Source organism: Quercus lobata, chromosome 3, assembly GCF_001633185.2.
Source record: "Quercus lobata isolate SW786 chromosome 3, ValleyOak3.0 Primary Assembly, whole genome shotgun sequence".
Taxonomy (NCBI): Eukaryota; Viridiplantae; Streptophyta; class Magnoliopsida; order Fagales; family Fagaceae; genus Quercus; species Quercus lobata.
This window is the reverse complement of record NC_044906.1, coordinates 63282037-63308306: the sequence shown is the minus strand read 5'-3', so window position 1 is coordinate 63308306 and position 26270 is coordinate 63282037. Positions and strand designations below refer to the sequence as shown.

General features: G+C 33.1%; 2 protein-coding genes across 2 annotated transcripts; both read right to left on the bottom strand.

Annotated features, from left to right (window-relative positions):
• Positions 1-227: 227 nt before the first annotated feature.
• LOC115981248 (glutathione S-transferase U10-like) lies at positions 228-1197 on the bottom strand. Its single transcript, XM_031103408.1, has 2 exons — positions 874-1197; positions 228-581 (listed from the first exon to the last, which is right to left on the bottom strand). The coding sequence occupies exons 1-2, from the start codon at positions 1195-1197 to the stop codon at positions 228-230; spliced, it is 678 nt and encodes a 225-aa protein (XP_030959268.1).
• Positions 1198-23881: 22684 nt separating this feature from the next.
• On the bottom strand, positions 23882-25082 carry LOC115981247 (late embryogenesis abundant protein 1-like). Its single transcript, XM_031103407.1, has 2 exons — positions 25029-25082; positions 23882-24520 (listed from the first exon to the last, which is right to left on the bottom strand). The coding sequence occupies exons 1-2, from the start codon at positions 25080-25082 to the stop codon at positions 23987-23989; spliced, it is 588 nt and encodes a 195-aa protein (XP_030959267.1). The 3' UTR covers positions 23882-23986.
• Positions 25083-26270: the final 1188 nt, after the last annotated feature.

Sequence of the window (26270 nt, the reverse complement as noted above, 5' to 3'; positions counted from 1 at the left end):
ACATTTGAGCCAAATCTAGTGTTAAGAAGTGAACACGCAATAGAAACAAAACACACAGGCAACCCATTATAGAAACCAAACAGTAGCATCATAGTTCTGCCTACACTATTTTTTTTTTTTTTATTTGGCTAAGAGACAAGGATTTATTCCAAACAATTAAAAGGTGCAACCATCTCCAATCAGAGCTTGATGTATGGTAACCCTTTCTTTCAGCTTCAATATTAAACTTAAGTAGACTTAAGCCTGGCACTCAACCTGGCAACCAATTTGTCATGAGGTGGTAGTGTCTCCCCCATCAGAGGGCAGTTCTTCAGAGCATTGACCCATAAGAGAAACTCTGGATTCTTTTCTGATATGAGTACCACACCAATGGCCTCATCACCAGCTTGGTAGTTGCATGCATGTGAGCCAATAACGATACCAAGATACCCTAGGATCTCGCCATTGAGGAATGGAGACTGCCCTGGAAAGTCCTTTTCTATACCTTCTTCAAACACCTTAAGCAATTGGCTCAAGTCTTCAATGGCTTTCTCTCTCTCCTTGTCTTTGGACCCGAAGATGATGTAGAAACTTGGCACAATCTGATGACACAAAATGCTTTTATTAGTGCTTGAACACAAAAGCTACATAATTGGCAGTAGCAAATCAACAAATAGGAGGATACAATTTTTTGTTTTGTTTTTTTTTTATTATTTATTTAATTTAATTTAATTTTTATTGAATTAGTTAACCAAGAGGCAAGCGCTTCCGTCCAATGTTTTAGTGCACTGGACAGGATACAATATCAATACTCGCTCGATTTTGAACATATCTTGTGTTCATATCGGGTTTAGTGTACTAGAGAACTAGAGTTGAGAGAGAGAGAGAGCTCACCTTTTGATCATAATAGTTGGCCCAAAAGCGGACTTTTGCCCTTTGGTAAGGGTCCTCAGGCAATAGTTTTGGGGTGGTATTCCAGCACTCTTCTATGTATTCAAGGATAATGAGGGACTCAGCAATGGATTTCCCATTGTGAACAAGCACAGGTACTTTCTTGTGGACTGGATTGAGGCTAAGGAACAACTTACTTTTGTTTGTCAAATCTTCCTCCACATATTCATAGGGTATGCCTTTTAGTTTGAGGGCTAGCTCAACTCTAGTGCAGAATGTGCTGGCCCATGTTCCAAACAGGACAACTTCTCCTTTCTTCTCCTCCATTCCCTCTCTCAGTTGGCTTTCTATTAGACATTGAAGCCTTAATTATTGAGCTCATATGAGAAATTTCTTCCAATCATCTTCATCATATTGGTCAGTCAACAAGGTTTTTTAATTTTTATTTTTATTTTTTATTTGGTCTTATTATATTTGGTTGAGGAAGCTGACAAGGAAATTGATAAGATTGACCCCCATTTGGCATCTCAGATCCATGTGTTTACATGATTATGTTTTTTTTATAATTGGATAAAGAAGCAGGTAAAGGCTTACGCAAGATCATTGGCCTTCATTATTATAATGGTTTTTAGTAACGATAAGCCTAATGTGTATACAGTGGAAATGAACTTACAGAGAGCCAAGGCAGCTAAAAGTCATTATAAAATTCCGTTGGTAAAGCAAATACTTAGTTGAAATAGTATAGCGCGGCTATGAATAGTATCAAGAAGTGCAATGGAACCTATGAATAGTAGCAAAAATAAACTAAGTAGTAGCAAATAGCAAAAATAAGCTAAATAGTAGCAAAAATAAACTAAATAGTAAAAAAAAAGTTGTATTTTTAAGCTAATACCAAATGCAACCTAAGTAAAAACCTACTCTACTTTTTGGCTTTCGTCCAATTTTGGGAAAAAAAGCATTTCTATTGAGTCCACATGGAAAACTCAGCCTTGGAGAGTGCCCTTGTAGTCAAAGGAATGTCTACCATTTGTTTTTGAGTGATCATGCACGCTCATATTGGTTTTTTATTTTATTTATTTTATTTTTTATTTTAATATTTTTAATTTATATATATTTTTTATAATTAATATATATATATATATATATATATATAATTTGATAGTTAGGAAGAGAGATTCAAATCATGAGCATCTTCGTTAGATATATTGAGAGGCGTCGGTTGAGCTATAAGATTCTTGGCCATGCTCATCTATGTATATGTTTTTGAAGTATAGTATTTATTAATGTCACGCTCCAATTGATCCATATTAGCATAGCATTTTGGTTAACTTCAGTCTATTTCCACCCATTTCGGTTTATCTTTGTTCAACTTGGTTTATTTTTGTCTATTTGGTCCATTTTGGTCTACCTTGGTCTATTTCGGTCTGGTTTATTTTGGTCCAGTTTGGTCTATTTTGTCTATTACGGTCCTCTTCAGTCTATTCAGGTCCAGTTTGGTCCATTTCAGTTCATTTGGTTAATTTCGGTCCACTTTGGTCATTGACAAATTTTGTCACATTCTCAACACAATGCTGGTAAGTTCTTGATATAGTTACATTTTTTTTTTTTTTTTTTATGTTGTTAAAGTATTTTAATTTTTTTTCTAATATAAAACGATAGATCTACTTATATTAATTTGATTTTTTTTTTGTCATTCAAGACGTATAGAGTATGAACCGTTTGTAAAGAGTACTAGAACAAATTTCAACAACACATTACATTGTTTACAAAATATCCCGTCTTATATAATAACTGAATCTAAAATACATTATGTTTCTTTAAAAAATAAAATACTAAATTCAAAACACTTTCAAATAACAAATATTAGATAACTTATACAGACTAATTTGTCATTCCTAAATAAATGTGTACAACAAAGTGTACGAATAAGTTTTTCCCCTTTTGATAACATTTCCGTCTCATTTAGAATGCTCCTCTAAGCATAGGATGCTTTTGAACTCATCTTTCTTTGTCTCCATCACTGTTCCATTCAAGAAAAATTTTGCTTTTAAAATCTCTATTAAACAAGGATTGTTGATTTTGAAGTAGCCTCACCATGTTTGTTAATACTTATTATTATTATTTTTTTTTTGAGTTAGTTGATACTAATTTATATTTAGTAATTTCACAATCTTTATTTTTCTCATTTAGCGGTATGTAAAATGTTTTTTTTTTTTTTGGGTGATATTTTAAAATTTAAATTAGAGACCCTCCATCAAGAAAATAAAAAAAATATAAATAAATTGGCCATATTTTTTAATTAAAAAAATACTAAAAAAAACCATAACATTTGTATAAGTCAATAGGATCATGATATTGTTTTTTGATTTTATGCCCTTATTATTGTTGTTATGTTTATGTTTTGTTTATTATTTATGTTTATGTGTAGCGTAAATGAAGTGATATCCTTAATAGATATAATTTAATTCAATACATAAAACAAGCTTGGTAATGTATTGTTAAGAAAATCACATCTACAAAAAGGATGAAGATCCTCTAAGTTTATTTTGAATTTTATATTTTCATATATTAATGTTTGTTTATTTATTTACAATTTTGATTGGATAAGTGCACGATGAAGACATAAATTAACAAGTTAAATACAAAGTACATAAATTAGCAAAACTTTTAATTACAAAACCACCATATAGAGTAGTCTTATTTTTCTATAAAACAACATAACTCAAGCCTATATAACATAGAAAAATAAAACTGCAAAATAAATAGAAAACCTCAAGAAGCTATCATTGAAGGCTATTGAGAATTTTGGAGTACTTATGTAATCTTTATCCCTAGACATTATGGAGCAATAATAATATCAATGAAATTATGGATGAAATCCTACATATATTTCTCTCTCAAACCAATTGGACCTACCCCCCTAACCTAGATTTTTTTAGATGTCTATATTTGAACCGTTGAATTATTATATGCATACCTTCTTCATTAACCAAATAACATATCATAATACAATCCTTGCTATGAATTTATATGTGTCTATGAACAATTTGAGTAATATCAAGTATAATTTTGTGACGAGTTTTTGATTATCATGGAAATTTTTTTTAAGAGGTTGAGATTTTTGAATAATATATTTGAAACTTAAAGAGCTAAAAATATAAGCATATTCCAGAGGTATAAAGTAATTAATGGAACTAGGTACATTAACGAATTAGAAACCTGAGTCACCTATATATCTTGATAGTAAATATTAGAGCATTCCAATGTTACAAGGTACACGAATTCGATAATATTTTGGATGCCTGAATCTCCAATTTGGTTGATAAAGAGAATATGTATGTAATAATTCCATGGTTCAAATATATATATATATATATATATATATATATATATATATAATAAAATAGATATGGTTGAACATTTAGAACATCTAGCTTAGGGGATGAGGTTTGGTTGGTTTGAGATCTACATATCTATTTTAATTGGTAATAATTTATATTAGTGTTTCTCACAGACTTTACTTTTCCTGTTAGTTGTAAGTAAAATATTCTTTTTGTAAAATTTTAAATTTAAATTAGAGATCCTCCATTGAGTAAAAAAAAAAAAAACTAAAACCTTATTTTTTAATAAACAATACAAAAAAAAAAAAGAATGTTTCATTTGTATAAGCAAATAGGATGATAAGAGAATAAGAGAAAAAATGTTAAGTTTTTGTCCTTATTATTGTTGTTGTTATGTTTATGTTTATGTTTATGTTTTTATTATTATCTATGTATAATTATTCTATAATTGAGGTATAATATATAATTTATTCTCTAAATTTTGTGGAATATAATTTGTTTTCTCAAAAAATTAAAAATTTCTAAAATTATTTTCCATCTATCCATTTGTACAAATATATCATTTTATTATTTTGGATGTGTTTTATTAATATTATTCTTTTTGAAGTAGTCCTTACTTGTCTAAATTATGTTATAGTGAGTTATATTTTCCTTTTTTCTTTGCTGTACAAATAAGCTCGTTAAGTTTCACATTCTCAAAAAATAAAAAATAAAAAAAAAATCCTTTAAGTTTCAAATATATTATTTAAAATTCTCAACCTCTTAAAAGAGATTATCATGATAATCAAAACTCATCACAAAATTATGCTTAATATTACTCAAATTGTTGACAGGCACATGTAAATACATAGCAAAGATTGTATTCTGATATAAATTCAATTTTTAACTTCCCAAATAACTAAGTATTAATCAAACAAAAGTTATGAGAGAGAGAGAGAGAGAGAAAGTAATCACATATTTTGGCAGAGAATGTGAAAGAGAATAAAAAATTTATAGAAAATAAGATGAGAGGAAGAATAGTTAAAATAAAAGATATAGTCGTGACTCATAAACACCAAATTATCCAAGTTATACCATGTAATAGAATAACATTATATTCTTATACACTATCTTTATAATGTAATGGGATAACATTCAACAATCAACAAAAAGAAAAAAGATAACAACTTAAAAACACAAAACCAAATTCCATCAACTCAAAGTAGAGTTTTAAAGAACACAAGAATTTATCAACCTAAAGTAGAGATATCAAAAATAAAAATACACCAAAAAGGAAAGAAAAAAGAAAAGAAAAAGATGAGAGTGAGAGAGAAAGCGAGTAGTTACATTTTATGTGTGGGGAAAATATGTGTAGAATGCAAGAGAGAATAACAAATTTATAGTAAGAGGATGGGGATAAGAAGAGCCAAAATATAATAAAGAGGAAGGTATAGAGGAAGAGTGGCATTAAGGTTGAGAGTGCTGGAGAGATGAAAAGGTAAAAGTTAGGGGGGAAATATGAGAGGAGATGTAATAGTAAAGTACAAAATTAATAAAATAAGAAGAGTAAAAAATAAAAGAGAAATTGTTAGAAATATGTGGTTGATTTGGCACAATAAAAGTGTAGTAAAAATAAATGCTGCACTTCAATTTTAAAAAAATAATAATAATAAGAAGAGTAAAAAGTAAGAGAAAAAAAGCTGTTATTTTTTCTATAGAAAAAATGGTTGTTAATATGTTAATGATGTGGTCACTGATGTGGCTCAACGGAGGCGTAATAATAATAAATGCTACATTTTAACTTATACACACACACACACACATGCACAAACCTAAAGTAGGGATACAAAAAAATAAATATCCATAGAAAAAAGAAAAATAAAAACATGAGAGAGAGAGAGAGAGATAACATCTTTGGTGTGGGGAAAATATGTATAGAATGCAAGAGAAAATAACAAATTTATAGTAAGAGGATGAAGATAAGAAAAGCCAAAATAAAAGGAAGTCAAATGGATAGAGTAAAAGTGGCATTAAGGTTGAGAGTAGCAAATAGATGAAAAGGTTAAAGTGAGGGAGAAAGGTTAGAGGAAATGTAATAGTAAAGTATAAAATTAATAAAAGAAAAAGGGTAAAAAATAAGAGAGAAATGGTTGGAAATATGTGGATGATGTGGTTGCTGATGTGGCTTAACAGAAGTGTAGAAACAATAAATATTGTGCTTCAATATATATATATATATATGTGGGGCCGGGGAATTTGTGGTCCCGGCCCACTTGCATTAAGGGCCCAAGACTCGGGTCGAGGAGACCTATTGCCAAGGACGATCTCACGCTCAGCACCTCACAGAACGCCTAAAGAAAAGGACAAACTCAGTACAGGGGCAGGATAAGGGAGAAAGCTGCCAATACTGTAGTACAGAACCTTGTATCTGATAGGCCAATGCTCCTCATCATGTTATTTAGCTTTTACAACCACCTCCAACCACTCCGGGTATGGATTGATAGGACATATCTACACCCCAGAAAGAAAAACTTACACGTGGACACTGAGAGGGAAGTAAAGACTAGTATAAAAGAGAAAAAGAGCTAAGGGGGAAGGGGATCCCCAAAAAGGAGAAATCTTAAAAGGGGAGAAAGGGAAGGATACTACGCTCCTCGGACGTGGTCCGAGGACTTAAACCTTACCAGCCATACAGACGGAAGGCTTAGTTGGTCAAGCCAAGTCCACCCTCATATAAGCTTCCATGAAAGCCACTACTAAACCGTTGTCCGGTAACCAATGCCTAGCCTTTTAACCCCACGCTCTACAAATTGTATTGTTTGGGCCCTTTCCGTACGAGTCCACGATCATGTGTGGGTCGTTACAAACTGTGTGCCTACAATATATATATATATATATATTAAAAAAATTCTTAATTTTTATTCAAGAATATTGGCTTTCTCTTTCCTCCTACAAAAACTTGTACCCTCTTCATCAAGTAATCAAAGCTTTGGGTTAATGGCCAAACCAAGAATCGTTTTGCCAAATAAGGCTTAGTGGGATTTGTTTTATCAATGTAGTTTCAAAATATAAAAATGGTTGCATCAATTTTTCAATCAACTAGCACCAAGAAACCGAATCAATCAAAAAAATGACATTAGTTTCCCTATGGATGAGATTTCGAAGGGAGCCAGCTACTGGACCATGTACGGACTGATTTGCCATTCCCAATTTGCCAAGATGTTCCTCTTTTGATAATCTCTATACTTCTAAGAATGCTACTCCAAGCATAGGATCCTTTTGACTTGTTTTTGCCTACATTACTGTTCCATTTGGGAAAATGTTTTCTTTTAAAAACTCTATAAAACAAGGATAGCTGAATAGGAAGTAGGCACCATGTTTGATTTGCTAAAAGAGCCTCATTGAACATTGACAAACTTTGAACCCCATACCAACAAGCATCTTAGATTTTCAAATATTTTCCCACTTCACTCAATGGGTTTTTCTCCTCTCACCATGTTGTCCCACCAAAACTTTAGAATTAATCCTTTAAAATATTGACAAAGGCTAAATGGGATTTTAAAAGAACTCATTGTGAAAACTGGAATTGCTTACACAACAAATTTTATTAAACCTCTCTCCTCACTTGTGATAGGAGCTTCTCTCCCCACCCTTGAAACTTTCTCCGAACTCTCTCTTTTATATCTATGAAACTCTCCCTTTTATTCATTCCCACATGAGATGGAAGGCCCAAATACTTCTCAAATTGCTTTATATCCGGAACTCCTAATAAATTTTTAATTAACATTTGCCTTTTGTTAGGGGTTGAACTATTAAAACAAAGTAGCCTTCGCTTGATTTATTTGTTGTCTCGAGGCCATTTCATATGAAGATAGAATGTTTTGAATTTTTCAACAATCACTTGGGGTAGCCCTCCAAAATAGTAGACTATCATTTAAAAAAAAAAAGAGTTAGTCCCCTAGGGCCCTAATGACTAATTGATAGACCCTTTATGTCACCATCTGTAGCAGTTTTACTAATAAGGCCATGAAACCCTTCCATACACAATAAGAAAAAATAGGAAGAGAGGGAGTCTTGACGGATTCCTCTTGTTGGTTTTTTAAAAGCTTTTGGTTGTCTATTGACCAAAATGGAATATGATAGAAGTAATGCATTCTCTCAAGAGCCACCCATTTTTCATTAAAGCCCATTTAATCCATAAAATCCCTCAAAAAACTCCCTCAACCTTTTCATATGCGCTGCTCACATTGAGCTCTAGGGCCATATATCTAGTATTTCCTGATCTTTGATTTTTCATATGTTGCAATTAGTGACAACTCCAGGATTTTTTTTTTTTTTCTAGGGGTCAATAGTGTTGGAACTAGGAATTTGTTGTTGCGAGAGTAAATAAAAATGATTAATTTTTTTTTTCTGTATATACAACTTTCATATTCAATACAATAATCTAAAATAATATTCTAAATGCAATTTAGTATACAATACAACTATATTGTACAATAGTCTAAAAAAATTATTAATAGTTTAAAGATCGGTAAGACAACATTCATTGAATGCATAAATAAATATAATTAAATAATTAATTATACATTTTTATCAAATTAATAATAATTTATTATATTTATATGTAATATCCAATAAATAAAAATATATGATAAAGAAGAATAGTAAGACATCTAAAAGTAGGACTGAGAGTAAACGTAAAACTAATAAAAAAAATAGTAACTAATATAAGTTTTTCCTTTTGAAGTGTATGACTTTTTATACATGTACTCATTCTCTTGGAATTAGAGCAAGTACAAAAAGATTTCTTAGACTTGGAAATCTGTAGAGCACTTATCAAACTACTTGATTGGATAGAAAGAAAATATAGAAGGGAGAAAGAGAGATAGAGAGTGTAAGGGCGGTTTTTGAGGCCCAGGCCCAACAAGCAGTCGGTTCTGGCCCAAAAGACCCTCAACAATGAATTTGTAGAGAGTGGGTCACAGAACTAGGTCTTGACAGAGTGAACGTGATTATTAGTAAGCCATGCAACAATTTGAACGTGGGGATATTTCATTAAGTTTCATGGGATAACAGTCAGAGGAGCTGTATGAGTGCCTCTTTATGCTCTGTTTACAGAATTCCTTTCTCTCTTTCTCTCTTCCTTACTTTTTCTATCAATTTTCCGATCCCCTTCTCATGGGGATGTTCTTCTCTTATATAGCATCCTTGAATTGAGAAGGGCCTTACACTTGTTAACCATCTGGACCTCCACTTGAGTGCCTGTCCCATCGGACATCCCCCTTCTTTTTCTGTGAGGTGCACTGGCCAAGATAACACTATTCACCTGTCTTCTCTACATTAATGCGGTTGGAAAAGTAGTTCCCTTGCATTTAATGCGGCAGTTGTGGTTGCCTCCTGGATGTCTAGCATTTCCCTTCTACTTGGGATAGTTTCTCACCGTGCATAAGGTGTACGTTGGACTCCCATTTGGTGCGTCCGAGGAGACACCCCTCCTCGGACGCCCCTTAAACAAGTCTGGTCTAACAGGGTTGGGCTGAAAGTCTTCCTGCCCAGTTTTCCCTTCTTGTTATGGTTGGACTCCACGCGAGGCCCAAGTCCCACTGTTGACTGGTAAATTTTACCCCCACAGAGAGAATGATGAAAGAATCACAGATGTAGATACAAATTGGTTGGTTGTACAAGTGGTGTAATTCTTTACTTTTTTTATTGTTGTTAAAAGTGGTGTAATTTTTTGCTAAAAAAGAAGAAAAGTACAAGGAAAAATAGTTTCATTTATCTGTCAATAGCAAAGTAAGCCAAAGTCCAGAAAGAAGTTTAATTAATTAATTAATTTTTTTAATGAATGAGCAATTTTAAGTTCAAATGACACGGCACTTCCACAACAAAATCTAGATGGCAAGTTGCAAAAAGTATGTGTAAAAGTGATATCAGTTGTGTGACCATATAAAAACCAGTTATAATTTGTCACTTAACCTTTATTGTAAAATTATTGTGAAAGTGTTAAAAAAAACTTAGGATTAAAGTGTTAAGTTTTTTATTTTTGGGGTTCAAAACAAATATTTAAAAAAAAAATCTTAAATATAATTTTTTTTGGCTAGGCTGGTTGTAGCGCTGCCCATGACTACAGTGTTTCAAAAGTGACTAAAATGTTGTCAGTAATTAACTTACTAGGAACAAAAGCATTCTATGACTAGGATTTTCCTCTCAGACAGTCATAAGTATCTCCTACAATAATGGTCAAGTACTCACTTAGGTTCTTTTCTTTAAATTAAACATGAGTTAACTTTCCCCGTTAGATATCACCTACCATACGTAGTAAACATCAGTGTGGGAAGAAAAAGAAGAAAAGGAAAGTTAGTGTTAGTATGGTAAGTAAACAATACGGTATACATATATCATCTAGATAATAGTAATTTTGAGAACTATTGTAATTGTCAAAAAGTGACAATAAGCTTATACGTAGTATGACATTCACTAGGAACAAATGGCTTAATCCGGGTGATCCAAACGATTCCATATTTTCACTGCCTTCTTAAAATTAAGCAATCAAAGAATTGTATCAAAGGTTTGGTGGATAATAAAAGAAAAAGATTGGAGGATGCAGAGCAAATTAAGCAGTTAGTTGTAGATTTCTACCAAGGACTACTTGGAACTCCGAATGCTATATCATTGAGAATTAGAGTTCATGGCTATGAGCAGAGGCTACTGACTATGAAATTGAGTAGGCTCTATTCTTCACGGGAGATGATAAAGCCTCTGGACCAGAGGCTTCACTGCAAAAATTTTTAAGCAGGTCTAGCAGACTGTCGAACCTGATGTGGTGGCTGTCATTACATCCTATTGTCAATTCTAGAAAGCTTCTCTTTGAGGTAAACTCAACCCCTATTGCCTTTGTTCCTAAGGTCCCAAATCCCTCAACAATGGCTGACTTTAGACCAACTGAATGCTGTAATGTAGTCTACAAATGTATTACTAAAATCCTTCTATAGACTTAAAGGTTGCTGGGGTTTCTCAGTAAGCTCTAATCAAACAGCTTTTATAAAAGGAAGAAACATCTCAAAAAATGTGTTGCTAGCCTATAAACTTTAATGGGTTGATACGTTCATCATATGATATTGCGTAATGGGTTATCATAAGAATAACTCCGTAGTAGATGTACCATCAAAGCTGATTTGAGGAAGGCTTATGTTTCTTTGTCGCTGGACAATTTATCCTGATGTATATGATAGCTGCTGCCTACACAATCAATTTTGTTATCTAAGTGAGGAAGTGCATCACAAACACAAGCTATTTAATTGGCCTAAATGGGAACATGATTGACCATTTCAATGGAGGTAAAGGCCTTAAACAAGGGGAGCCACTTTCCCTTTTCTCTTTGTCATTGTCCTGGAGGTCTTCACTAGAAACAACGCAAAAATGGGTTCAGGAGCCTAGTTAATTCAAGTTTCACTCTTATTGCAAGGATTTGAAGATAACTCACCTAAGCTTACAGATAATCTTTTAATATTCACGGCTACTGAGTAATCCCCAATTAAATTAGTGACAGAAAGCCTTGAAGAGTTCAAGTACATGTCTGGTATGTCTATAAATCCCAACAAAAGTGAAGTTTTCTTCTGTTGTGATATGCCTCAAGCCGTAAGAAGCAAATCCTAGAAGCATTGTAATTTAAAGAGGGGTTTTTCCTGTTAGATAAATCTTTCTAATTTGAGAAAAAAAAAAAAGTACATCATAGTGAACTCATTGGGCATGGCCACGACACCAATCATACCATGGGTTAAAAATGCTATAAATTTATGTTCAAGGGGGAGTCATATTGTTGACATCCAAGAGGTTGGTTTTGGTTCTGTATTGGCTATTAACTCTGCATCTAGTGATATTGGTTAGGAATAATTACAATAAACCCACCTAAGGTTTGGCTCATTTTCACTTTGCCTACCCGTAGTTTAAAACTTTACACTTTGCCCACCTGAGGTTACTTTCGTTTAGTTTCTATTACCCACCTATGTTATCACCGTTAAAAAACACATTTTTTAGACGAAAACAAACATAAAACGAATCAAAAAGTTAGGGTTTGATATTAAAAATAAATGCATATGAATGTAACAAATAAAATTCCAAACAACTACAAATCAAATTGTTTGAAATTAAAACAAGTACAAATTAATGAAATGCCCACAGATTGTGGAGGGTCCACATATTACAACAAACACATAACACAACACAAGATCAGAAAAAGAGATCGGTGAAGCTTGGGTATGGGTTTGGCTTTGGTTTAGATTAGAAAAAGAGAGAAGAAAAGCTTGAGTAATGACATTTGGTCTAATGCTGAAAAAAGAGGGGCGGGCAAGGAGGCTTTGCCATGGGTGTGTGTTGGCATGGAGATTGGTGGTGAATCGATATGGTGGTCCTGGAGATCGATGCTATTGGGATATGGTTATGGTGGTCTTCATGGGGCTTGGCTTTCATGATGAAGGTGGGTATGGTGGGTTTTGATTTCAGACAGTGAGTACCAGAGGGGCTGGCTTTAAAAGGTGGGGGAGGTCCAAAGGTGGGGAAGGTCTGAAGGTGGGGGAGGTCCAAAGGTGGGATCCGAAGCAACAAGATCAGAAGACTAACTAGGTGGATAGCATGACAATCTTGTGAGCGAGATCAGCAAAGGCTGGGCTAGCATGGCCTCAGGGTGAGATCGACGATGGCTAACGAGATCGGTGGAGGCTGGGCAACAATGGCCTTGGGCGAGATTGGCAGTGGCTGGAGATTTCTCTTTGGTGTTGGTGGTTGGTGGTCTTCATGGGGGCTGGCTTTCACGATGAAGGTGGGTATGGTGGGTTCTTTAAAATGCATAGATGTAACTTATAGCCATTAAGCTTGTGATCTGACTTCTACAAGAGATGTATATTCTGGGTTTGAAAAAATTTTGATCTTGTTCTGGGTTTGAAAAATTTTTGATCTTGTGTTCTGGGTTTGAAAATTTTTTGATTTGAGTCATGTTCTAAGAGATGCCCATTTTGATCTTGTTTTCTTTTGTTTTTGTTTTTTTCCTTGTTTTGAGAGGAGAGAGACATAAAATGAGAGTAAAAAGACTTATTTACCCCTCTTTTTAACAGAGGTGGGTAATAGAGACTAAACGGAAATAACCTCAGGTGGGCAAAGTGTAAAATTTTAAACCACGGGTACGCAAAGTGAAAATGAGCCAAACCTCAGGTGGGTTTACTGTAATTATCCCTATTGGTTATGCATCCTTTAGCTAGGTATATCATGAGTCAATTTTATTTTGGTAGTCCTCCAAGTGTCGAAGGTGAGATTGTAAAGGTGGCTGACCCTTTTGTGTAGTTTTCTTTTCTTCAATCTTTCATTAATTCGAAAAAGAAATCCAAGAGGTTGGACTCGATAATTAGAGTTAAATTCACCCTTTTAATTTTAATTTTTTTTAAAAGAAAGAGCTTCTTAATTTTATTCATGAATATTGGCTCTCTAAACTTGAACGTTCTTCATCAAGTAATCACCGTTTTGGGTTAATGGCCAAATCAAGACATCCTTTTGCCAACTAAGGTTTAGTGGCATTTATTTGATCACTGTAGTTTGAAAATGTAGAAAGCTGGCGTCAATTTTTTCATCCAACCAGCACTTAGAAATGGAATCAATCAAAGAACTAACCTTAGCTTCCCTTTGATGGTGTGTAAGACTAGAGAAGTGACACGTGGATGAGATTTCAAAGGGAGCCAACTATTGGACCATATACAGACTGATTTGTCATTCCCAATTCAACAAGATACTCCTCTTGGAAATTATGACTTCAAGTTAGAGTACAGTACTATGTGTGTGTAAATATGTGTACAACAAAGTGTGTGCAAAATTTTTGCCCCTTTTGATAACATTTCTGCCTCTTTTAGAATGCTCCTCCAAGCATAGGATGCTTTTGAACTCACCTTCGCCTCCATCACTGTTCCATTTGAGAAAATTTTCCTTTAAAAACTTTATAAAACAAGGACTGATGATTATGAAGTAGCCTCACCATGTTTATTAATACTTATGTATTTTTTTTTTTGGGGTTAATTAATACTAATTTATATTAGTGATTCTCACCATCTTTACTTTTCTCATTTAGTGGTATGTAAAACATTTTTTTGTGATATTTTAAATTCAAATTAGAGACCCTTGATCGTGGGAAAAAAGAGAGAAAATCCTTTTTTTTTAATAAACAATACAAAAAAAAAAAAAAAAAACATAACATTTCTATAAGTCAATAGGATCATGAGATTTTTTTTTTTTTTTTTTTTGAGTTTTTGCCTTTACCATTGTTGTTGTTATGTTTATCTTTTTTGTAAAAATATTATTTATGTTTATGTATAGCTTGAATGGATTGATTTCCTTAATAGATAGAATAAAACTTAATACATAGTAATGTATTGTAAAGAAAAGCATATCTACAAGAAATTGGATGTGAAATCAATTGTAAATGTCTTAATTAACCACTATTTCCATTGTTGTATGAAATTTTTTTCTCCTTTCAAAAGCTCAGAAAGTGTGTTATACTCTTACTCGATTTAGTGTTGTTTTACGTTTCTGTCTATACTGCTCTGAATCATCAATGAAGTTCTTAGCCTCTATTTGGTTCCAGAGAAAATAGAAGGAAAAAAGTTTTGATGAACTAAAATTATATTTATCTTTTTCCATTTGGATATGGTCTTATGAAGGATTTAGTTGCTCCTTATGGAAATTGTCTGAACTATTTGATACTGAGAAGGCTTTTAGAAAATTTTGCCTTGTTACTTGGTTTGTTGAACTTTAGCTTTGAATTTATGTGATGGGGAGTCACATTCTGAAATTGCCAAATTGGTGCTCAATTGTTATTTGTGCTTTAATGAAGGGGAATGAAAATTTGAAATTGGTGCCCAATTATTGTTTTTGATTCTATGAAATAGATGCTTAATTGCAAAAACTTGATGCCAAATTTAAGTTGTAATCACCATTTTCATGGAATCATAGGTGCTTAAAGGGTGTATTTGTGGAATATGAGAGCAGGAGTTTTGAGAAGTTGTCAATCTCAATGAAAGCTAATCCAGGCAAAGCAATGCAAGCAGTCTAGAAGTCATTTTTGATAAAATATGCTAGAGGCAGAAAAATAGAGAATTTGTGAAGATTGAACAACCAAGGATAGAGACAATGATAGAACCATAGAAGATGCAGAATTTTGCCAGTATTTTATCTTGATTTGTATTTCCAATCAATGAAAAATAATGTTGCATAATTGTATCCTATGTACCCTATTTACATTCTTATTCTTATAGAAATTTTGGTGTTGGTTGTGTTTCTACTTTCAAATAAACATCAGTGATTTCTAATTTTCATCATGAACAATATTTGCAATACAATTAGGAATATCTTCTAGCCATATGACCTTATCATTCAAGAATTGTGCATGTCTTGCAAGTGTATGAGGTGCATAATTCACATCTCTGCATGTATGCTAAAAGGACAAGCTTCTTACCTAACTTGCTATGTGTCTTATATTCTCTATGATGTGACAAATAGCTATGAACAGTGAACACTATTTGCATTTGCAACAAGCATCAACTACAAGTTTAAAGCTTAAGATGTTATCTTTACTCCTTTTAAGCTTATAAGCCTTGAAATAAGCATTGTATAGAAGTTGCAAACAAAAGATCAATTTTACTATAATGTAATTACAGTGTAAACTTGGGGCCAAATCACCAATTGTACATATGCTATTTTATGACATGGAATTTAACCTTGAGCATAATATTGATAATGCAAACTACAAATCATAGTTTTCTACTCCAATTCCATACTCATATCTCCATTAACACTAAAACTATAGTTAATACATAACTTTCACTTAGCAGCAAGTCAAAATAAATCAAAAGAGAACAAATGTACTCCTCAAAAATGAAATAACAAACAAAAGAAACTTGGTGTCAGGATAAATGACAATTGGGGGATTTAACACTGACACATGATTTGATAAGCCAAGAATTTCATCAGTTGTATTATGCTCCACAACTTCATTTTCTTCCAAATTTACGTTTGAACCCAACTTTGATGACTCTCTTTCGATTTTTTCATCAAGTCCCAATAGTATCTTTTGACAAATGCTTTTAAGACTATCATCCCCTTGGCTTTTGGATATGATTGTAGTAGCTATACATTACATGTTGTTACTCCACACTATCTTGGCCTCTTTAGCATTGCCACTTGAATGATTGTCTTGTTCATAAACCATCATCCCTTTCTTAGCCTCCTTTGTCCAACGTTTCAAAATGAATTGGCTTGGAATTTTAGTCAAATTTTTTAAATTGAAGACCTGCAATGCATGACAACAAAGAATTCCCACTAACTCAAATTTCTTACAAGAACAAGAAATGTTGCTATTGAAATGATCAAAAAGGACAATGCGTACTCTTTCACTATCTTCTTCTTTCACCTCAAAGACATCAATTGTATCTTGACAATCAACTGGCTTCCACTCTATTGCAAGACTATTAAGGAATTCATATTCAAATAATCTAGATATCTTACATGTGTAGACTTAAGTTGCATGACCCAAAATACCACTCTTCTTAACTACTCTTTGCAAGGTGCCTTGCTTGCATCGAAAATCTTCATTAAACTCTGAAGAATGCATACCTGCCAATGCACTTTCAATTTAATTACAAAGTTAGTGAGGCTTATTGTTGTATCTACTATATTATTCAAAACATGGTTTGTGCTTTTACTCGTCGAGGAAGCTTTAAATTCAACTGTGAAACTATCCTTAGTGAAAGTGGTGCTCCATTTATGTCGAATTTTGTACATCATATTAAGCCAATGATGATCTTCAAGATTAAACTTATGCATCATTTTATCCCATGTGTTTGGAAATTCCAATTCAGAATCATAATATTTTTGACACTTGTTCCACAAGGAATAAAACTCCGAATTAGAATTTAACTCTCCAAAGTAGGAAGGTACATTTTTTGAAATATGCCACAAACATAGTCGATGATGTGCGTTCAAAAACACTTGCTAAATAGCATTTGACATGACTTGATCTTGGTCAGTAAAATTGTTATTGGAGATCGATTCCCCATAGAGTCTAAGAATGACTTGAACAACCATTTGAAAGAAGTAGTGGTTACTTCCTTAACAGCATTTGACATAGCTTGATCTTGGTTAGTAAAAATTGTTATTGGAGATTGATTTCCCATAGAGTCTAAGAATGACTTGAACAACCATTTGAAAGATGCAGTGGTTTCATCCAAAAGAAATGCACATCCAAATATTACATTCTGCCAATGGTGATTAACACCTACAAATGGAGCACAAATCAAATTATATCTATTGGTGCAGTAAGTAGTGTCAAATATCACAATATCTCCAAAACAATCATAATCAACCCTTGATCTCCCATTTCTCCAAAAAAAAAAAAACAAAAAAAACCGTCATGTGATTTTCTTCATCTACTTGAATCGTGTAAAAAAAAATAGGATCTTCTATTTGCCTTTTCTTAAAATGATTCAATAGGCTTTAAGCATCCCCAGCACTAATCGTTGACATCTTTTTTGGTGTTCACATGATTATAACAATCTTTTTTAGTGAAGCCCATATTCTCACTCCCTCCAACTTCTTCTGTTAAATACGAATAAGTATTCTTTGTACTTGTACCAGCATTCACCATGGAATCAATTAAAGTTGCCTTAGGTTTAGAAATACGACGACCTGATGTTAACAAATGTCTCTCTGATGGCAGTGCAAGTTCATGATTATGCTTTGGATTAAATGCAGTAACCCTCCACACATTATTTTCAACTGTGAAACGAATAAATGCTTTATAGTCAGTTCTAGTCTCCAGTTTCTTCCAATTTTTCTCTTCACAAGGATCTTCATCTATTTTAAAACCCTCTTTAGAACATGGAAATTCATGTTGCCTTATGTTCTTTGTCCCATTAAAATATCTAGGCTTTCCTTTCCATATACTAAAACCTATTCGTAATTGTATAAATTGTATGCTTCATCTTCAGTATGCCACCTTATCTAACAAATTGTCATCGCTATTTTCTAGTTGTTCAACAAACAAACAATCCTCTTCAATTCCTTCAATATCACTTGAATTGCAAATGACTACAATAATTTTTATGAAAAATATAAATGTTAGAAATAAGATATTAAGGAATTTACAATACAATAATTATCTTATGTGTGCAATTTTTTACATGTTCTTAAAGGTCTATGGTATGCTTTATTACAAAGCTTCCCCACATTTAGGCACAAATATAATTAGAAATTAGACATAGTTACCAATATAAAGATGAATATATTATTTATTCCTATCATATTAGATATAAATATATATGTATATATATATTTATATACACACTTAAATTTAGTATGTAATAACAAAAAAAAAAAAACAAAAACATATATCACTACACATTTTATTTGGGAGCAAACATATCACAACAAAGTAATAAATTCATACCTCAATACATTTTTATATATTTTATTTGGGAACAAACATATCACAACAAAGCATTAAATTTAAATTCATACCTCAATACATTTTTATATATTTTATTTGGGAGAAAATATATCGCAACAATGCATTAAATTTTTCACCAAAAAAGAGAGCATTAAACTCATACCTCATTACATTTCTATATATTTTATTTAGGAGCAAACATATCATAACAAATCATAATACATTCTTTAAAAAATGAAACAAAACACAATAGGACAAAATAAATTATACCTCTATTACTTTGAAAATTGGATACTTCCATGCTTATGTGAACAATATTTTGTCTCTTTACATTAGAACTTTTCACTTGATTTCACTAAAAATCACTCATAGTAACATTTGTTTTTGGTCACACTGTGCACTTGTTTTTGTCGGCACTAAGGAGTAAGACCTTCTGGCTTTTGTTCAAAAGAGTGAGAACTCTAAAAGTTTTTCTTTGTCCTAAGTCCTAATCGAAAAACAACTGGCTAGCTTCTTTTTTTTATATTTTATTTTTTTAATAACTAACGTTAACGGGGTTTTCTAATGTTGGGAGCTTGAAGACCAGCATTTGGCCATTGTTATGAGCTATAATATTTAAATGATATCAACATTTTTATCTTATATGTTTTATTCTTATTGGTTAGGACAACAAGGTCAATATAGTGACCTTGTAGTCTGGGACTAGATAAGAATTTCCCGTGTTTAACTATTGGAAGCTAAAGCATCCGAAAAAGGACTAAAATAGAGTGGCTTATGGATTAGCTCAGATTGCTAGAGACACTGGGATTACCTAGTTTTGGTTAGGAACTGAACCTCCAATGCTACAATTGCAGCTCTTGATAGATAGATCAAAATGTTAGTTGTGTTTTTTGTTGGATGTTTCTATCTCTTGTTGTACTTCAATTTTAGTTCTTATTGAAAGATGACAGGTTTCATTTCAAAAAAGAAAAAAGAAAAAGGAAAAAAAAGACCTGATATCAAGTGTCATACATTACACTGTAAGGCGACTTAATAGCAGATAATGGAGATTAATCTCTGGAAAAAGAAAAACAAAACCCTAGAGAGCTTCATAAGGTTTTCTTTTTGAAACCCTAGCCTCCTCCTACAGAAAAAAGAGTTCTTACTGCGTTTCTTGTACACCTTTGGATTTTGTAATCAAGCAAAGTCTCTCACACCATCATTAAAGATCTTATTGGTGTTTCTATGTGAAGTTGTTACAAATCAACTACAACAATCAAAGGGTTGCTGTGGAGTTAGTCACGTACTGGGATCCGTGCATCATTGGTTAGTCACGTACTGGGATTCGTGCATTGAAAGGAGAGATTGCTGCTACATCACAAGTCTAATTGGATATTAGGGTAAGGGTTCAACTGTAGGTTAGTATTAGGTACTAGGATTCCTTTTACTTGTAACTACTTGTTTTGATAATAGTGGGTTCTCGGGAGTGATGACCTTAAATTCACCTAGTTGGGTTTTGCCTCGGTGGTTTTTCCTATTTGTAAACAAATCACCTGTGTCAAATTTATTTTATGTTGCATTTAATTTAGTTGGTGATTTGTTTGTGCTACCATGCTTATTGCATGTAATTGAATCTAATTAATTTACTTGGCTAATTAATTAAATTCAATTACATGCAATAAGCGTGGTAGCACAAACAAATCACTAACTAAGTTAAATGCAGTGGAAAATAAATTTGACACACCAATCCTGAGAATCCATTATTATCAAAACAAGCGGTTACAAGTAAAAGGAATCCCAGTACCTAAAACCAACCTACAGTTGAATCCTTACCCCTGTACCCAATTGGACTTGTGATGTAGCGGCAATCTCTCATTTCAATGCACGAATCCTAGTACATGACTAACCAATGATGCACGGATCTCAATATGTGACTAACACACCAACTTGAGGAAGATGTTGGCTGTAAAGTTTTACAGTTCATCCAACAATGAAGATCAGGAAGTTCCTTAGTCACAAAACCCTTGGCGCAAAAACGTAGTAGCTTCTAGAGAGAATATGATGAACTAGGGTAAATTGTCTCCGGTCACAATATGCATGCATAATGACTTTGCATCAAGTTGCATCACCTTAGATGGCCCTTAAAATAATCCTTATATATGTCTAGGGTTGTAAAAAAAAAAACCCTACACAAATACACATGGATATGCATGAAATCAGATTTGAAAATTCTAATTTCGTAATTCTCGATAGATACAGTTTTTGTCAAGTTGCTGTCGAGCTTCAACATTAAACCTCAATAGATATGAATCTGCCAAGTTATCTTTCGAGCTTTAATGAACAGTACTTCTTCACTTGTTTTTTGAACAGATTTGCATGGCTTCAATACTAAACTTGAACTCTTATTCCTTGAAGTACTAAACCCATCCTAGATCTACCCAATTACAAATAAAATGTGTTTTGTCAAAAGATTTGCCAATTTACATAACATATGTCTCTCAATAATTGTCTCATGTATTATTGTACACTAAGACTTTACAAAAAAGACTAGGCTAAAAAAGACAAACAACCGTGGCAGTGAACGACGTTCTGCAGAATATATGACTCATGCTCCTTTAGGTTTGGAGGATTCTATACCTCATTAAACTCTTTTAAGGTTAAAAATGTTATTGCATTTGCTATTCACTTCCAAAAAATACAAACACTTGGACTCAAATAGTTAGTTTTGATATGATTTTTTTTTTTTTTTTTTTTTGGTCATACGAGTCTCCTAAGCTATTATTTCATCCTTAAAAATCGAATTGCATATCTCAACTTGTTCTTTATTTCTCCTCCATCACAATCTCCTTCACATTAGTGACATCCCTATTCATTTTGAGTTTCTTCACCATAGGGTAGGTTCTCGTGATTTTCATTTGGAAAAACAAAGTAATTATGCCATTTTAAAAATCTAATTTTAGAAAACCCAAATTTGGGAAAACAAAGTAAAAAAGAAAAAAAAAAAAGTTCTTTTTTCAAACTTGATGGAGTATGCCGTTAAAGCATTGTTAAATTACTTAAATGTCAATCAATTTTGACCCAAATTTTTTGGGGGAATACTTTTACATTTTATCCTAACTTAATTGATATTCATGTATGGCCTCTTACATTTTATTGACTACTTAAGGGTCAAAATCAGAAATAAAAAATCTTTGGTGAAGCTTTTTCTTTTCTTTTCTTTTCTGGTGCTAAAAAAAAAATGGTCATTACTTAATAAATAAAAAAAAAAAAAAAAAAAAGGTTAGGAGGTTGTTACCTCGATGGCATAAAACCTAATAATTTTTGGACTACATCTTTTGAATCTCTTTGTTTTTTTAATACTAGAAGATACAAAATTTTATTAATGAAGGAAATTGACTACAACAAGTTTACTTATAAATCAAGGACAAAATGCTCTATCTTTGCTCATAACCTCTTTAAGAAACTCTAGTTCGTCCTTAATACTAACTGCTTCTTGACTGATATTCTTGGCATACCTGGCTAGCTAATAGGTTTTTCAACTGCCTTTGCATTGAGTATGTGAGATTGCAACATAGTGAATATAACTTTTAGGAGAGATCTAACTTCTTATAGAATTGGGCTGAAGCTTGCATCATCATATTCGCCATTCTTCAACCCCCAGGTAATTATTATACGGTCATCTTAACGGGTGCATTTAGAGTAATTGTTAATAAATCATTTTAGGAAAGTTTTGATATCACTTTCATAGAAAATATAAAAAGTCATCAAAATGATTAAATTGCTTTTTTCTTTTTCCAAAATTTTTTTAAAAAATAGTTTTTAAACCAATACCCTTAAAGTATCCGTTAACATTTCCCATGATTACATTGTCTCCCTCCAAGGTGATGTCAACGAAGTTGATTTTCAAAGCAAGTTTGATGACCATAAACACTGCCTTTGCTTCTATTTCTTCTACACTTCAACTCTGATTAAATTGAAGAGACATAGATACCATTAGAAGATCATAGTATTTTGTATCACCATGCTAATTCCTATAGCATTTAAGGGTTTGAATAAAGCTCCATCACTATTAACTTTGTACCTATTTGCCTTAGGTGCAATGGCAGAGCCACGTTGGGGCCGAAGGGGATCGCAGTCCCCCCAATTCATTTTTTAAAAAAGCCAGTAGATATATATCAGTATAAGAGTTATCCATACCATTTGAAAAATTATCCATACCATTTTAACTTTTACAAAGAGTATGTGAATTTTGCACCCCCCCCTCCAAAAAAAAAAAAAAAACCAAAACCTGGTTCAATAAAATTTTTTGAGAAATGATATGTTTATAACAAATCCTAAGTGGTAAGTTGTTACTGGTTGTTATTGTTAGGGCAAAAAAGTCATCTTAGTGTTAGTTTCAAATTTGAACCAATAATAACTAACCACCTGTGATTTGTTGTAAAAATATTGTAAAATTGTTGTAGATGTAACATTTCTTAAATTTTATATATTTATGAATATATTTTAGATTCATTTAAATAGGATTTATAATACTCCGGGAATATACAATAATTTCTCTACAATCCTATACTAATTTATCACCAAGCTAATTAATTGGCAATCAAACATTGATAATTAGCACTGCAAAAAATTATTTTAACAATTATCTATAATAATAATAAATGAACAAAATCTAGTTTTTGCTCTAACCTCATTTATAAAACTCAATGGCTTACTTTGGAGTTCGACGGGATGATCTCATTCTTCGTCCTCAATAAATTACTCAACTTGACAGTCACAGCAGCACCAGACTCCTACAGATTTGCATCTGGGCTTTGACTCTTCTGTCTCTCTCCTCTCTCCTCTCTCTCTCTCTCTCCCCTCTCTCTTTGATTTCTTAGTTGGTCTGGTGACTCTGGTCTGCTATTTTCTTTTTTTTCTTTTCGTGCTTTTACTCTTTCATCCCACGGTCCAAGACAATATTTATTGGTTTTTTTTTTTTTTTTTTTTTTTTTTTTTTAGATTTGGGGTTATAAGTGTTTGCTCCTCTCTTATGCCAATTTAGAGAAATGAACAAGCAAAGGTACTAGAAAGTGCAAATAATTTGCTCCTTTCTTAAGCTTGTGACCACGGATTTGATTCTAGTTTACTGAAAACCAAGAATGCATAATTGCATTTCTTTTAATTTAAAATTACATTAAAACCCAAATACAAACACTGCCTCCCACTGAAAAGGAAAGGGACTAGGACATGATAAAAAACATGCCCAACAACAAAATAAACACTGAAATCACAGAACCATAAACAAAGTGGCAACAAAGTCTTATTCCCAACACTACCCCCCAATCTAGTCCTTTTAATACCCCTCTTTGTGGTGAGGGGAGTTAGTATTGTTTTCATTATCATCTTCTGTGGCAATGCCAGCAGTGTGCTTCAAAGCATCTAGTGCACCTTGGGCCATGCTCTTCACTTGCTCCCCAGTCTTCTGGATTATCCCACCGGTCTTCTCCTTGCCGGCCTCGGCTTTCTCGCCGGCCGCTTGGGCCGTCTCCCAGGTCTTCTCCTTCGCGGCCTCGGTGGCTTGGGAGGCCTTTTCTTTGGCTGATTGGGCTGCGCTTGAGGTCTTCTCTTTGGCAGCCTCGGCCGTCTCATAAGTCTTGTCCTTGCCTTCTCTGGCCTTTTCCCCTAATGAGCCCATAGCAGAGTTGGCGTTACCCTTCGCTTCTTGGGTTTTCTCATAGGTCTTGTCCTTTCCCTCTCTAGCCTTTTCCTCTAATGAGCCCATAGCAGAGTTGGTGTTGTCCTTTGCTTCTTGGGCTTTCTCATTGGCCTTGTCCTTTCCCTCTATGGCCTTATCCCCTAAATGGCCCATTGTCTGGTTGGTCTTCTCCTGAATACATAAGCAACATCAAGATTGCAAATTTAGAGTCAGGAAAAAAAAAAGGTTTTTCTATGAGACACTAGAACCACAAAGGCAATAATATGATCCAAAGGTGCAAAAAATAGCAAGTAGAAAAGAGAATCTAGATAAACCAATTTCAAAAAACAGCAAGTAAAAAAGAGAATCTAGATGAACAAATTTAAAAAATAGTAAGTAGAAAAGAGAATCTAGATGAACCAATTTCAAAATAGTAAGTAGAAAAGAGAATCTAGATGAACTACATATATAATGTGTAGAAGAAAACTATATGAATAATGTTAGCTGTCCAAATATAACTATGATTTTGCATGATGAACGCTCCCAAATTGTACATTAATCCTAACATTTTCTTTTTGCCAACCAGTACTTAACATAGAGGAAACTTACAAAACATGCATGATATGAGTAAGAAAAAAACTACACCAACACAATCATTGGGAACCATATATAAGCACAAAATAGGAACAATTCCCCAAACCTCAACTCGGCCTTTAGTTTCACCAGCTCTGTGGCTCTGATCATGGGATGCCATTTTCTTCTCCGAAAAGTATAGATTGCTATTTAGCTGAAGTTGATGTTTATTTATTTATTTATTTATTTTTTGTTGATAATTTGATGTTTATTTCTGAGAACTGATAGAAAGTGTTGTATGATTGTTGTATCAGAAAATCTTTCTTGCATTAATGAGAATAGTGCTTTCTAGGATTATATATTTATAGTATATCATGTACCGTACTTGATAGACACGTGCCCTATCTCTTGCAATGACAGGAACAGTGTGCCTTAATTAGGATGTATACTATATATATCATGTACCGTACTTGATAAACACGTGTTGAACTTAGGCACGTGTCTACACGTGCCTTGATAATGATATGTTGGTTTTGTAAGTTTTTTTTGAGATAATTATAACATGTTACTAACCTCGCAATTTGAACATGATTATGATATAATAAACAAAAACAACTATTTTGATACCACTTTTTGCCAAAATTGCCAATAATGGACTGGGCGATCCTATTAGCCAATCGAAATGAAAAATTTCCATATTATAATATATATTCTGACTAAATATTTTAGGGTATCAATTAATACTAGTCTTATCACATATACTTTGCATGTGCTATGAGACTTTTTTTTTTTTTTTTGAATTTAATATAATTTTATAATTTGAATTTATCTATTGTTAGTGAGATTATACAATAATGAATTTGAAAGAAGAGTGCTAGCTCAGGTGACTTGGATTAAACCCCAAGTGGGATGGGTAAAGTTGAACTCGGATGGCTCAGTTTTGGGAAACCCGAAGAAGGTTGGTGAAGGAGCTGTGCTTAGGTGCAGCAATGTGGATTAGATTGCGAGTTGCTTAAGGAAGCTAGAGAACACATCTCGTACTTTGGTTGAGCTGTGGTCGCTTAGAGATGGGCTTCTTTTGGCAAAACAACTTAGTTTAGAGAATATTTGTGTGGATATGGATGCTGAATTCCTTGTTTATTTGCTTTCAAATTCTTTTGTTGTTAACCTTAGCCTTGAACCTTTATTATCCGACTACAGGAACCTGATGAAGATGTTCCTTAACTGCATTGTGGCGCATGTTTATAGGGAGACGAATAGGTGTGTTGCTAGATTAGCTAGGTTGGGGGCTAATCTTTATTCAGGCCACCTTATTTTGTATAACCCACCGCTTGTGGTGGAAGATCTCCTGGTTAGTGATAAAGTTGGC